Source organism: Gracilinanus agilis, chromosome 3 (assembly GCF_016433145.1).
Source record: "Gracilinanus agilis isolate LMUSP501 chromosome 3, AgileGrace, whole genome shotgun sequence".
Lineage (NCBI taxonomy): Eukaryota > Metazoa > Chordata > Mammalia > Didelphimorphia > Didelphidae > Gracilinanus > Gracilinanus agilis.
Window position 1 is genome coordinate 633516671 of NC_058132.1, and position 15534 is coordinate 633532204.

The 15534-nt window shown below is 35.4% G+C and overlaps 1 protein-coding gene across 1 annotated transcript in view; it reads right to left on the reverse strand.

Moving 5' to 3' along the window:
* PLOD2 (procollagen-lysine,2-oxoglutarate 5-dioxygenase 2) overlaps window positions 1–15534 on the reverse strand; it is a 111187-nt gene that overhangs the window by 47923 nt on the left and 47730 nt on the right. Inside the window, exons 4-7 of the mRNA XM_044667613.1 lie at window positions 13085–13248; window positions 8217–8329; window positions 5910–5973; window positions 5143–5240 (exon numbers count right to left, since the gene is read on the reverse strand). Of these exons, the coding sequence (XP_044523548.1) occupies window positions 5143–5240; window positions 5910–5973; window positions 8217–8329; window positions 13085–13248 (439 nt within the window). The remainder of the gene's footprint in view (window positions 1–5142; window positions 5241–5909; window positions 5974–8216; window positions 8330–13084; window positions 13249–15534) is intronic.

The window sequence follows — 15534 nt, forward strand, 5'->3', positions numbered from 1 at the left end:
TAATTGGAAAAAAGTACTAAGTTAATGTTCATCTTGGCCCAAATCCATTGAAACACTACCAGACCTAAGTGTAAATCTTTTCCAGGGTGTTTAAGAGTTCCTGACATTTGCTAAAAATTTAAGTGTTCTCCTTTCCTGGTTCCCTCTCCATAATAGAAAAAGCACAGGAATCAGAATCAGGAGACATGAGTTAAAATCCTGGATCAAGTCATCCATAGGAAATTTGCTTAAAATTTTTGGGTTTCAGTTTACTCATCTGTAATATTGAGATAATTACTCTTGTACAACCTCGCAGTGTTCTTGTGGCCACAAACTATTTTTGCAAACTTGCCAGTAATCTAGAAACATGAATTAGCATTATAACTACCTCAGATAAGGATTAGGAATGACTCTAGCAATTAAAATGGAGTCTCAATGACAACTTTGAAGTCTGATCTGAGTAACCCAGATGACATCAAAATCCTGGACTATTCTGAATACTACAGTCTTTAAAGTCATTTTAAGTTAGACAAATTGCTAAATTATTGTAATCTAGTTTGGACATTGAGGAATACCTAAGGGATGGTAAAAAATAAAAGATGAATTGGGGAAGAGTGTGGGAATATAGATCATCCCCAATATAATGGCACCATGAAAAGATCCTATAGGGATATGAACACTTGAAGTGAAAATAAACAGGTCACGGAATTCCATTAATACATGAAACTCCTAAATGTGAAAATTTCAAATGTCCTCATTTTCATAGGTTGTTACCTTCTCTACAACTCATGGTCTTAAGGAATCACCTAGAGAAGTGAGAGGTTATGACCCAGTATCAAATAACTAATATGTATAAGAGGTGGGTCCAGGTCTTCCTGTATCTAGGGCTGATTCTTTATCATGAAAATACTGCCATTCTTAGCAGGACTCCTAAAGGAGGAGAAAAGGGTTCAGAAGACGAACTTAAAGAAGCTAAACATCAAAACTCAGCCCAAATTATCATTCTGTCTAGTGCCTACCTTATTCTAGTTAATGAACCTGTCGCCTCATAAAACTTCCTTCCCCACCTATTTAAAAACTCCAAAGATAAGTTCAGTTAGTCTGCCTTCCCTTTGTTTCACTAAAGGAAATGGACTACTCACTCTACTTCATGAACTACTCATTCTACTTCTTGCTAGCCATGGAAGTAAGAAATAAGATGATCAGAACTCCAACTTCAGGTATGGAATAGTGATCAACCTGAGTCTAAGAGTTGATGGAGTAGAAAGACGCTGAATTTTAGAGAAAACAAATGAGTTCTAACTTCTGGTTATAAAACTGCTTTGACATTTCTTGGCATTCATGAGAAACAAACAGTTTCCAGAGCCTTGGAAAAATACAGTGGCACTACACATAACATCTAAGGTGCCTCAGTATCACCACAATGGAAAACAGAGCTGGATTTAATTTTCCCTTGGCACCTAAATTTTGATTCAGTTTCTGCATCCCTGTGGTTTGATAGTGACATCATAAAAAATATTTTCTTTCCTTTATCCTTTTCTTTTTATCTAGCAGTCAATAATATTTTCAGCAGCTGTTTAAGGCATGAGAAAGGACAAATTGTCAAGGGCCAGATGCAACCCAGGTATCAGCCACAACCTGGCCACTTCCAAAATCAGTAGGCACTATGATAGATGCATTAACACTTTCAAATCACCTCCTGATTCTAAGTTTCCTTGTAGTACTAGCTTAGGAAACTTACTTCAGAGAATTCAGGGATTCCTTAACATTCTGACTCTGCTGATACAGTTCACTCACTATATCTCAATTCAGCCTACATGTTACTATTTCCAGGCATCCTAACTTTTAGCACAGATTGCTCCCTGCCTCTGGTATACATATTTTTCTCCTCTCTTATCTCTAAGAGTCCTGGTTTCCTTCAAATCACTGTTCAGGGGTCATCTCCCATGCAAAGGCTTTCATGATCTCCTAATTATTAGTCCCCCCCCCCACTGGCTTTGAAATTCCAATTACCCAATAGTGCATCTCCCTGGCTTAAGTCTTTCTCCATTCCAGTCTTCCTCCACTCAACTTTCAAAGGGATATTTCTAATGTGCATATCTAATCCTGTTACCTCCTTCTTCAATAAACTCTAGTGACTCACTATCACTTCTAGGATCAAATAGGAAATCCTCTATTTAGTATCCAAAGGCATTCACAACCTGCCCTCCCCACTTCCAGTATTCTTATACCTTCCCACACATATACATATTCTGACCTACCCACACTGGAATCTTTGTTGTTACTCAAACAAGACACTGACTGCCTTTCAAGCTTGGAATGCATCCCCATCTCATCTCCACCTTCTAGCTTCCCAGCCTTCCTTCAAATACCAGCTAAAATATTACCTTGCACATGAAACCTTTTCCAATCTATCTTTAAGTCTACCCTCCATTGATTATGTCCAATTAATCCTGAATACAGCTTGTTCGATGCAGTAATTTATTTGTTGTTTCCTCATTTGATTTTGAGCTCTTTGAAAGCAAGGGCTATTTTTTTACCTTTCTTTGGATAGTAGGTACTTAACGAATGTTTACTGTCTAAATGACTGAAGTTAATTTGGACAAATGTGTATTTATTATCTTTCCAGGGGCATCTAGAGAATACTGTGGATAGAGTGCTGGATCTAGAGGCTCAAAGACATTGATAAGTTGTGTGACCCTAGATAAGTCACTTAATCCTGTTTTCCTCAGTTTCTTCATCAGTCATATGAGTTGGGGAAAGAAATGCCAAAGCACTTCAGTATCTCTTCTAAAAAAACCCTAAATGGAGTCATGAAGAGTCAGACATGATTGAAATAAACAGCAAAAAATGATCTCTATAAATGTTTTATCCCCTCAACAGAAAGAAGGCTTCTTGAGGGTATGAATGGTTTCATTTTTTTTGTTTTTGTATCTTCAGCATCTCATAAAATGCCTTACTGAGAGCAAGTGCTTAATAAATACTGGTTAATTGCTATTGAATTGAATGCTAGGTAATCTCTATACCTTTGACTTGAAATTCAATAGTCCTAAATTCTTATCAGGAATAAACATTACCTACTATAACATATCAATAAGCAGCATTATATAGTCAATGAATGAATCAATCAACATGGTTTTATTGATTGCTACACTAAGCATTGTTCTAAGTGCCAAATATGCAAAAATAAAACAAAAACAGTCACTACCCATAAAATCCTTATAACTTAATGGTGGAGACAACATATATAGAGTATCCCAAAAGTCTTAGTGTGGTTTCAAACATTTAAAAACCTAAGACTTGTGGGATGTCTTATATAGTAAAAACCAATGAAGATAAGTGAAAGTTATATTTTAACCAATATGCTTCTGAAAGGCATCATAGTCAGAGGACTATTGACATGTGGACAAGTCACTTATAATATCTGGGCCTTAACTGTGAAATAAGAAGGTTGGGTTAGACTAGAAGATTTACAAGGTCCCTTTTAGCTCTTGCTTTATAATTCTATAATTAACGCCAATTCAAAGTTTACGGTATCTTTACCAAAGTCTGACTCCCAGAGACTCATCGTGGCATGTGTGGAGGTGACCCTGTCCAAGTCTTGTCAAAGACTATGCCAGGGGAGCACAGGCTCTGGCAGGTTTTATCAGACTGGAAAGTCACCAACCATAATCCTGGCAACAGAAAGAGTCTGCTGAGACCAGCCTAGCTAAGTCCAATGAAGTACATTGCCAATAGGTGATGAAATAGTTTGTTGCTGGTAACCTGTGAGACTATTGTGTAAGGATATCGGTTTGTAAGTTTAGTTTCAACTAATCAACGGAGTCATACATGTATAATAACAATATAATTGCATATAATAATATATCTGTATATATTCCTAATATAATAATAATAGTTCACATTTACATACAATTTTAAGGTTTACAAAGCTCTGGACATTTTACCCCTTTAGATTAAAAAATTACTCTAAAATGTCAATATTAAGAACCTAAAATATACAAGCGAGGATACAAAAATTTAGGAGTCTAAGAGATGAAATTGAACATCTGGAACAAATTCAATATTTTGGTCAATCCTGTTATTAAAAGGAGTTCTGAAAACTTCAGTGAGAGATAAATGTGATGATGATGATGATGATGATGATGATGATGATGATGATGATTGTGTCTTAGGTTTGAGAAGTATTATACACGCAGGCTTAGCAATAGCTATAAGTAACAGGGAAACTTCTAGGTGCCCAGCTCATAAGAGAATTATATTTATTAATCCTGAAAGTGTAAAGAGCGCCCTGTGTAATGGTCCCTGAGTAAAACTAATTTGTGCACAGAAGACAATGAAGACTCTCCTGATACATGATTATAACCATATGAGGAGGTCAAACAATCATTAAGCATTTATTAATTATCTAATATATGCCAGGCACAGTGCTAAATGCTAGAGGTATAAAGTTTTCCCCAAAACAAAAAATAAAACCAAACCAATAGTCCCTGCCCCATGAGAAACTTCTATTATATGTGATAAAGATAATTACATATATATAAAAGATAAGTAAGTAGAAAAGTATAAGTATATATATATAATGTATGGTAAAATAAGCACATCTCTCACTATATGTATTTTATATAGATATATTTATAAATATAAAAACATATAGATATATTAATATCTATTATATTGGTAAGATAAATTCATATATATGTATATAGACATATATATATATATATAAAACATCCCTAGGTACTTTACATTTTTACATTGAAAATAGAGCAAAGGTGGCCCTAATATCTACTATCCCATTTACAATTAGTATAATTAATTGATCATTATTAAAATCAAATTCTAAATTAAGGCTATGGTTAGCAAATTGACTTTTTCCCAAAACTTTTTTGATATCTCTTAAGTGAGAGTATTAAAAAGGCCAGAATAATAATAATGAGCTTCTAATGTGAGAAAATATTAAATCACAGTTTAACAACAGGAAGCTAGAAATAGAAGCAAATGTGAACTTAAAGGCGCATCACTATGGCCAAACACCAGTAAAACTCAAGCCGGCTGGCTCCAGAGAATGCAACAAAAACAAGCTTTGTTCAATATTATCGTATCACTCTCCATTCTACCAGCCAGTTGTATTACATGCACACAAAAATGATGGATACTCACTTTAGTGGGGCCATTGCCATTAATTATCACCGGTAAAGTTTCATAAAAAGTATTTTTTGCTCTTGCTTTTCCATTTTCAAATTTCAAGAGAACTTCATCTGAGGGAAAGAAAGGTTTGACAAGAAAGGAAAACATATGTATGAATAACTACAGATTAGGCTGAACCTAGTTTTGTCTATTTGTGCAATATGCCCTGTCATTAATTCTACAAGTCACTGAAGCAGGAATTATCAAGTTGTTTTTTGTTTGTTTGTTTGTTTCCTTTGGTCATTTGGTAAATCCATTCTCAGAATGTTGTTTTTAAACATACAAGATAAAATATGTAGGATGACAAACCATTATACTGAAATGGATTTTTTTAAAAAAAGTATAAGATTTCCATATGAACAACTCCTAAACAGTGGAATATAGTAAAAAACACTCACTTATTAAATGACCCAGAGGAGTTAACATAACTTCTAACTGAGCCTAACAAATATCTTTTGATTTGAAACTTTGAATCCTTTGCCCTTTGGGGTCTGCTTTGGCCCCATCAGATAAAATGATGCATAAAATAAAATACATAGGATTACAAAAGAAACAAATTATACCAAAATAGGGTTATCAAAATATTTTCATAATCAAATTTACAAAGCCCAGGTCAAGGATCTCTGTTCTTAACTAACTCCAAAATATAATTACTGTCATAAAAATAATGCAGCAAGCAATAAAGGGATGGAAAAGTCTAGTATGTTTATACTTATTCGAGAGCTAATTCACAACCATACCAATAGCTCCATTGAGGGCCTGAAAAATCCGGCACTTGTGATCCAATGTAATATTAAGAGCTTCCTAAAAATGGAATTAATAAACATGTTTTAAAATATAATAACTTTTTAGTAATATAACAGTAGCTTGATGAAACATTTTTAAGAAACAAATCAGATGGACTTTGCTTAACAAGATCAATATTCTACTTAGCAAAACTTGAGTAAAAAGTCACTAGTTAAAAAACCACTTGTTCAAGTTAACAAGCAGTAAAGTTCTCATAATGGCCACCCATTCTATCCATTTTTCAGCAAAACCCTATTTCTACAATAATTTTCTTTCGTGGAGAAGAGGGAATCTGGAGCTTTGATTCAATAGTGTAAGCACTTCTTACATGGAAACGCATCTCCCAATACAAGCAACAAATCTAATCTTCCACAATCTGCGTAGCCTAGTACCTATGAGGTTAAGTGACTTATATTTGTCTATAGCAGTTATCTGAGAGTGACAGTAATAGAAAGAGTATGAGCACACGGACTAAAATGAAATATGTAAAAACCTTTGGCAGAACCTCAAAATATTATATAAATACTGTTATTCTGGTCAAAGAAAGAATTTGAACCAGGCACAGTTTCCAGTCTAACCTGTTCTATGTACTATGCTGCCTCTTGCAGTATACAAATACATAGATAGGGATCTGTGTTTTAGCTAAATGTCCATATTTTGGTTAAAAATTTAACAGTGATAAGTACCAATAACAACTGATCATGAGATAGATAATACAAGTGTTTCCTACCTTTTCTTGATCTTTAAGAGGTGGGGAATTGGGCACATAAAAGAAATTGCAAAAATTAACTATACAAATATAGGAGGTGGGGGAAATGTAGCTAGTTACCACTTCATGTGAAAAAAAAGCCACTGGAGTCTTAGTGCACTACATATTAAAGATGTCAAAAAAACACTATAGCTTCAGGCTACAATAATCTAGTAAAAGTATCTGAAATTAGATATCTCTAGTCACACTGAAATCTGCCCAAGTCAGATCAAATACAGTATTTACTTCTGGGTACCATGATTTCAGAAAGGCACTAACAAAATTAAGCTACATTTAGATTACATTAGAAGATTGTTGAGGTTAGTGTGAAGAGACTGGAAACCCTTTGGTATAAAGGGATGGAGATGAAGATGTTTAGCCTAGATCCAGAAGCCCTGGAGGGACATAATGCCATTCTTCAAGTACGGTAAGGACTATCATGTGAAAGAACAATGATAACTATGGGAAAAATGTTCAAAATTAAAATTAAAAAAAGAAAGAAAGAAAGAAAGAAAGAAAGAAAGAAAGAAAGAAAGAAAGAAAGAAAGAAAGAAAGAAAGAAAGAAAGAAAGAAAGAAAGAAAGAACAATGAGACTTGTTTGACTTGGTCCAAAGAGTAGAGCTATGAGCTAGGAGTGGAAATTACAGGAACACAAATTTTGGCTCTGTATGAGGAAAAAACGGTGCTAACAGTTAGAGCTGTCCAGAAGGAAAAGAGCATCATTTGGCTGCCTTTCAAGGTGGCAATGATGGAGAATCATTTGTGGAAGATGTTACAAGAGAGTATTTCTCTTTGAATATGGACTAAATTTGACATTCTCTCTGACATTTTTGCCAACTTTGGGCTTCTCTGACATTCAAAAATATTGAATAACAGGGATAAGATCAAGAAGCTAAGAAATGGCAGCCCTGGGGCTTAGACCTCTTGCTACTAGATCATGTTACCTTTCATGAAAATAGATCCATCACCTATAAACCACTTGCCTTCTCATTAATCCATATTTAATTTTTTATTAAATACATTTTAATGACAGAACACATTTGAATCGTTTCCTAAGGGAGCATAGTCATAGGGGCAGCTAGGTGGCTCAGTATGTAAAATCAGGCATAGAGTCAGGAGAACCTAGGTTCAAATCTGGTTTCAGACACTTCTTAGCTATGTGACTCTAAATTAATCACTTAACCCAAATTGCCTAACCCTTATCACTCTTCTGCCCTGGAAATACTTGTATCAATTCTAAAAAGATATGGTTTTTCTTAAAAAAAAAAAGGTTAATAGAAAGCTTAATCACTACATTATCAACAGAATTCCAGACTATTAAAAAAGGAGGTGTGTTAACTTTTGCAATTACTAAAGAAAATGTCTTATGTGGGGAAGGAAGAAAGGAAAGAAAGAAGGAAGGAAAAAAGGAAGAAAGGAAGGAAGGAAGAAATGAAGGAAGGAAGAAAAGAAGGAAGGAAGGAAAGAAACTATAATTACTATATGTGATGCAAAGCATAGATCATTACTTACCCTTTTCAGTGGGTCAATATAAATTTTAGTGTAAAAGAGCTGGTCATCATCATTATCTTGAAGGTTCCATTGTTGAACAATACGGTTTATATAGGGTGCATATCCAACAAATCCTGCAGTGTGAAAGAAGAAAATCCTTGAACAAGTCTAAGCTTTCAACTCTGAAACTCCTATCCTCGAGCCCACAAAGTCCTGATTGGCAAATTGCTCATCAGGTCAATATTTTTCCTTGCAGGTCTTAGCTATGCTTTCACCTTATATCTCAGCTGGCTTCTCACTGCTGTCACTGGCACTATCTCTTTCCGTCCCAACATACACTCTTAAATATGGAAATATAAAATCAATATACCATCACTAAAAGAAATGGTGCTAGTTTTTTCTGCTCTGGATTTAGTAACCATCCCTATGACTCCTCAGACTAAGATATGCTCCTAGACACTACTCCGCAAAAGAAAGAAAAGTGTTTTCTGCATAATAATTACTAAATAAAATACTTTTGATTTATAGCATGATAGGACAGCTGTCTGCCAGGGCTCACCCTTTCCTGACAATATGTTACAGTTATTTTTCCCCTTAAAGTCCTCAAAATTGTCCTTAGTATATGATTGGCTAGGTCTTCCTAGCTTCCTCTGGTTATTCTGATGGGACTCCCTGGTCACCTAAAAGCATAAAAAAGGCCAAACCACAGTTAGGGATCTCCAGAGTTGACAAATGTCCCCACTCTGCTGACTAGACTCACTTGCATGGGGAGACAAAGGAAGCCCAGCTTTCCAAGTTATATGCTGCAGCATCCTTATGAATATCTCTTCTATTCTATTCAGAAATAAACCTCCTTTAGTTAAATGCTGAATGACTCACTTATTCCAGCATAAAACCCAAATAAGGTATTGGACTCGGTTGGTTCTGGCCATTATGAATGGAAAGCCAAAAGATTCCAAAATACAGTATTAAGACTTATGGCACACTAACTATTCATAGCTATCCATAACATATCCTTAACTATTGTTTCTGTTCTTTTGCACATCAGTTATGGAAGGAAATTTTTATTCCTTTTTTGAGTGGAGAAGGGATTGAGAGAGAAGGGAGAAGAAGAGGAATGGCATTTCTGAATCATGACTTCATCTGTTTAGGGAACTGCTTCAAAGAAATTCTTCCTGTCATTCATATAGTCTTAGACAGTTAGTTACCTGGGGCCCCAAAAACTAGTTTACCTAGGGTTCCAAAGCCAATATATGTCATAAGTCAAGACTTGAAACTATGTCATACTGACTCTAAAGTCAGCTATTCACTAGGCTCTCTCTCTCTCTTTCCCTGTCATACAATCATAGATTTAAGGTTGAAAGTGACCTCAAAGACCATCTAGTTCTCATCTCCCCTTCCTCCATCATACCCCACCTCACACACTGCTGCTATATCACAGAAAAATGAGATTAAGTGAATTTAAATTCTCTGATTCAGGAGTCGATATCTTTCTAATACTATTGGACAAGCCTATTTCCCAAATTAATATAAGTTATTGAAATTTGATAAAACTAGACTAAGACCAACTGAGCTTGTATTTTCTAACAAGTTCTTATTTTGTTTTAAAAAATTATTTTATCTTTTAAAAGTCTCTCCCTTTCTATAAAGGATTCAATGTTTTTGAAAGGGAGAGCCTTAGAAGATCGATGCCAAAGATGTTCACATCAGTAAATGGAATGTTGACTCAGTGACTGGCACAGAACATCTTGCTGGAGGTTTATGTCTGAGACATTGGAGTTTTTTTTTCCTATGCTTGATCTAACTAATCCTGTGCCTGCTAACTCCTACTTTGGCTCCTTGTACTGCATCCAGGCTCAAGAAGGGAAGTCTGAAGTTGGCCTGCTGTCCTTGGTCTTAATGGCATAAGCACCAAATCTGCCAGTAACATTTGTCTATAAAAGAAACCAATGCTAGAATCATTTTCTCCTGTTTGGTCCTCTTGAGTCTTTGAAACAATATCATAAAGTCATAAATGGGTACCATGTTTGCTTCTGTGATGATACTGAGGCTTTTATTTTTCCTCATTAAAAAAATTCTCTATAGAAATATAAGAAAGCAGAAGGAAGAGTTTTGAGACAATCTCCCTTCCTTTGAAAAAAAATAAAATTAAAAGGAACAAAAAGAAGAACCAGGTGTGCCTCCTACTAGGAAATAAGCATGATCTTATAAACTTGACATAGCTCATGGAACAATATCTACTTTCTGTTCCTCTGACCAGTCACTGCAATAACAAGACAGAAAGTCTTATTCCAAATTGCTTCCAGTATTTATGGCTGAGGCCAACATTCTTTTGGCTTTTTGGCCATGGCATATATTACCAAGTTGACAGTTACAGAAAATCTTTTTCCTGATAACTTTTCCCCCTTATTTTACTATTCCCCAAAAAGTATTCTCTTTTCACTAACCTGCAATTACTTTTAGTTGCTTTCAGTGGCAGTTAATTCGAGAGTTGGAAGGGACCTAGTGCCCATTTCCCCCAATCACTTTTATTGTTTCAATTACATTTAGAACCAATTTTTGACAATTATTTTTAACATTTAAACATTCATATTTTCTTCCTCTCTATCTTCCCCACTCTTTTGAGGAAGTTAATAGTCTGATTCTGATATAGGTTATAAGCATACTTTCATTTAATCCATATTTCCATATTGCTCATGTCATGATAGAAGACACATATCACATATACAATGGAAATTCCATGAAGGAAATATAGTGGAAGATGGCATAGTCTGATCTGCACTCAGATTCCAATAGTTCCTTCTTTGGCTGTGGATAGCATTTTCAAGAGTCAGTTGTGGTTATCTTGGAAATTTGCTTTGCTGATAATTGTTTAGTCCTTCATAGTTGATCATCATATAATATATATGTTAATATGTACATTGTACTATGTACATTCTCTGGGTCCCCTGGCATCCATCTTGGTTTAACACAAAAGGAATCCCCACAATTACATACATATCATGTAGACATAGAGTTTCTTCCTGAAGACTTTCAAGGTAATTGAACCCTACCAGATGTTGAGGCATTTGACATTTACTTGGAATATTTGTGCCCATTTTTACAATGGGAGAACTCCCTGCAATTCCTGACAACTAATTGTACATATCCCTAAGCCAACAAGGAAAGTAACATTAAAACCATGGAGATGTCACTATGAAATTCTCTCTTATAAAAGGTCATCAATTGAACTGTTACCAAATTCTTCAATTTAAATCTGTATCAAATTTCCTCAAATTACATAATTGGTACAAACTCTTTTATGCAAATTGAACATTTTTACACTATCAAAATACATCTTTGATGGAAGATAATTCATAGCCAAGACAAAAATTTCCTCTTAAAATGACTAATAGACATTCAAAGTCAGGCCAAAAAATGGGATAGTAATATCACAGAAACAAAAATGTCTACTATGGTAAGAAAACTAGAAAGCAAAGAAGAGAAACTAAAATAAACAATAAAGAATTATTTTTTCAATCTTGGTAAATTCTAAAGGCAAATATTTTATACAAAAGGAAAGAAAGGAGGAATGGAGAATAGGAATAAGAAAAGGGATAATGAAGGACAAGAGGGAAAATGAAATCCTAAAATCTGAAGACAAAAATATGACTTCCTCCCTAAAACTAACCTTTTATGAGATAAATAACAATTATTAGTAATTGTATATTGACTTCTGATCTAGAATTATAACATAGTACTTTCACAATGTAGTCACTGGAGAAGTCTGTTTATTATTAGAGACTATTAACACCATTTATTCGAATGGGAACTGAGGCAACAAGATCAAATGTCTTGCCCAGATTCCCATTGTTAATTATTTCCAGAACAAGGTTCAAAGACAGATCTTCAGGCTCATGGTTTAGGCTCTCTGTATTAGTAAGGGGTTTCAAATTGTCTTTTTTCTTCTAATAGAGATAATTATTTCAACCTAGATTCTCATATGTAAAATCAAGCTTCATATCTACCATATTGGAATTTGTTATTTTTCATGACTGTTTCTGATTGAAATTCAAATAGTGAGATGAAGCTAAGTGGCTCAATAGATAGGAAGGTCTGAAGATGGAGTCCTGGGTTCAAATATGGCTTCAGAGACTTCCTAGCTGTGTGACACTGGGTAAGTCACTTAACCCCCATTTCATAGCCCTTACTACTCTTCTGTCTTGGAACCAATATTTAATTTCAATTCTAAGATAGAGGTAAGTGTCTAAAAAAAGAAAGAAAAAATGAAAAAAAAAAAGAAGAGACCTTAGTGGCAAAAAATTGGAAAATGAAGAGATGCCCTTTTGATTGGGGAATGGCTGAACAAATTGTGGTATCTACTGGTGATGGAATACTATTGTGCTGAAAGGAATAATGAACTGGAGCAATTCCATATGAACTGGAAAGACCTCCAGGAATTGATGCAGAGTGAAAGGAGCAGAACCAGGAAAACACAGAGACAGATACACAGTGGCAAATCAAATGTAATGGACTTCTGAACTAGCAGCAATGTAATGCTCCAGGACAATTCTGAGGGATTTAGGGGAAAGAATGCTATCCACATCCAGAGGAAGAACTGTGGGAGTAGAAACACATAAGAAAAACAATTGCTTAATCACATGGGTCAATGGGTATATGACTGGGGATGTAGACTCTAACAATCACCCTAATGCAAATATCAATAATAAGGAAATAGGTCTTGATCAATGACACATGTAAAACCCAGTGGAATTGCTCGTTGGCTATGGGAGAAGGGGGGATAGAGAAGGGAAAGACATGAATCATGTAACCATGGAAAAATATCCTAAACTAATCAATTAAAAATTAAAAAAATTAAAAAATTAAAAAAATAAAGAAATTATATATACCTCCTGAGTTAAGGAAGCGTTTTCCAATGTGGACAGTGGGATACTTGTCTGCCAACTTTTTATCTGGCCATAATATTCCATCTGCTGAAAACACCACTTTATGGTTGGTCTTTTGGAACTTCTTTAGTAGCTCTTCAGGACCTCCAGCAAAGATGACGTCATAGCTAAGGAAAAGGGGAAAATAAGGTTAAAATAACCCTCATCCTAACTTAGCTTTAGGAATTGCTTCAGGATCATCTTTAATAAGTTTATAGTTTGGAATTTCAATATTCTACAGGTATCCTAAAAGTCTCTTTAAGTTTAAAAATACCCTTTTGGCATACCCTATATAATGGAAAACAGAAAAGCACATGGAACATATTTTTATCACATAAATTCTAAATATTCAAATAAATGCTCTTAGTATTCCATCATATCTGAAATCAAAGATCATATCAATTATTCTATTATTTGGGGTATTCCCCATGATTCTATTAAATCCTCCTACATTTTATAGAAGGTTTATCCTGAAATACTCTGGACAAAGGAATTCATTACCTGGTGTTAAAGGACACATTTAGCTAGGCTGATCCTTGAAAGACAGTCAATAGCTGGGCAACATTCAAAGCCTTTTAAGCTTAAGAACATCTGCCAGGAAGAAATGGTCTGGAACACCACTGTGTAAACACTGTCTTCCAACAAAGATGAAGCAATGAATTAACATACAGTGGTGAGAGCCCAGCTGAGGTTAGATGGCATGAATTTGTAATAGACCCAGTATCATGAGCTCCTTGGGCTAAATATTCAGCACCTGGAGAGTAGCAAGGTTGGTAGGGTGTGAGTAGCAGAAGGACAAAGTCACTTAGTTACTTAGTCTAGTTACCTGAAGACTTAAATGGAGGAATGTGAGGTCAGAATAGAAAAAAGCAAAATAAAAGAACAGGTAAGGTTTAAGAGACCAATATTCATAGAGAAAAAGAAGCAAGAGGTTTAGGCAGAATAAAGCAGTCAGAGAGATGGATATTCTCTCTGATGTCAAATGCAAAATTGAGATATAAAGTTGTTTGAGTCAAAGCATCAAGATCTCACAGCAGATAAAGCAGTGGACCTGGAGAAACCTCAATCTGCTTCAGTTTCTTCAACTGTAAATGGAGATAATAACAGCACCAACCTCACAGGATTATTGTAAGGATAAAATGAGATCATATTTGTAGTGTTTAAGCCTAGTGCCTGATATGAGATAGGCATTACGTAAATGTTTATTTCCTTCCCTCTTCCAGGGGTTCTGATGAAAGAGAGAGAGAGAGAGACAGAGACACAGAGACAGAGAGAGAAAGAGAGAGAGAGACAGAGACAGAGACAGAGAGAGAAAGTGAGACAGAGACAGAGACAGAGACAGAGACAGAGAGAGACAGAGTGAGACTGAGACAGAGAGAGACAGAGAGGGACAGAGACAGAGAAACAGAGAGACACAGAGAGACAGACAGAGAGACAGACACAGAGAGACAGAGAAGAGAGACGAGGAGATAAAGACAGAGATACACAGAGAGAGAGAGATAGAGACAGAGACAGAGAGAGACAGGGGGGAAGGGACTGGGGAAGCCTGCTTCAAAAAGAAAGGGAAATATGATCTAAGTCTTCAGGGAGCCAAAAAGGCCAGAAAGAGGCAGGGAAGGGGAGAATTCCAGGAATGGAATCCAGCCAATGCCCAGGCACTGAAACAAAAGATCGAGTGTCATGTTTGTGGAACAGTAAGTCAATGTTGCTAGATTGTGACTGTATGAATTTCATTTAATTTTAGAGGCTAATATAATGATATCTATGTCCTTGTACATGGAATTTACCCCTATTTAATTATTTTAAATCCAGTTTTACTTTAAAACCAGTCCGTGCATATATTTAAACCAAAAGTCACTGAGCACTGAAAAAATATTAGGTTAAAGTGATAATATAATCTGGCTATATAATTACGACCAAAAATCAAACACAAGTAATAAGTCTTCTAAAGCAAATGGTTCTCGTTTTTAGTATTAGAGTAGCTAAAGCACAAAGAAGCAAAATTGCATCCATATTTTCTTAGTTTTCTCATTTAAGATGGAAAATGCATCATGTATATCAATTTCACTCCAGATTTGAACACAAAATGGCACAAGGTTCACTATTTAAATTTCCCTTAATCCTTTAAAAATTGTAGGAAATGGGGGCAGCTGGGTAGCTCAGTCGATTGAGAGTCAGGCCTAGAGATGGGAGGTCCTAGGTTCAAATCCAGCCTCAGACACTTCCCAGCTGTGTGACCCTGGGCAAGTCACTTGACCCCCATTGCCCACCCTTACCACTCTTCCACCTAGGAGCCCATACACAGAAGTTAAGGGTTAAAAAAAATTGTAGGAAATATCCTCAAGTGTTCCAGCTTAAACAAAACTTTTGATCAGAGTACATACTTAGAAATAACTGGTTCATCAAACTTTCAG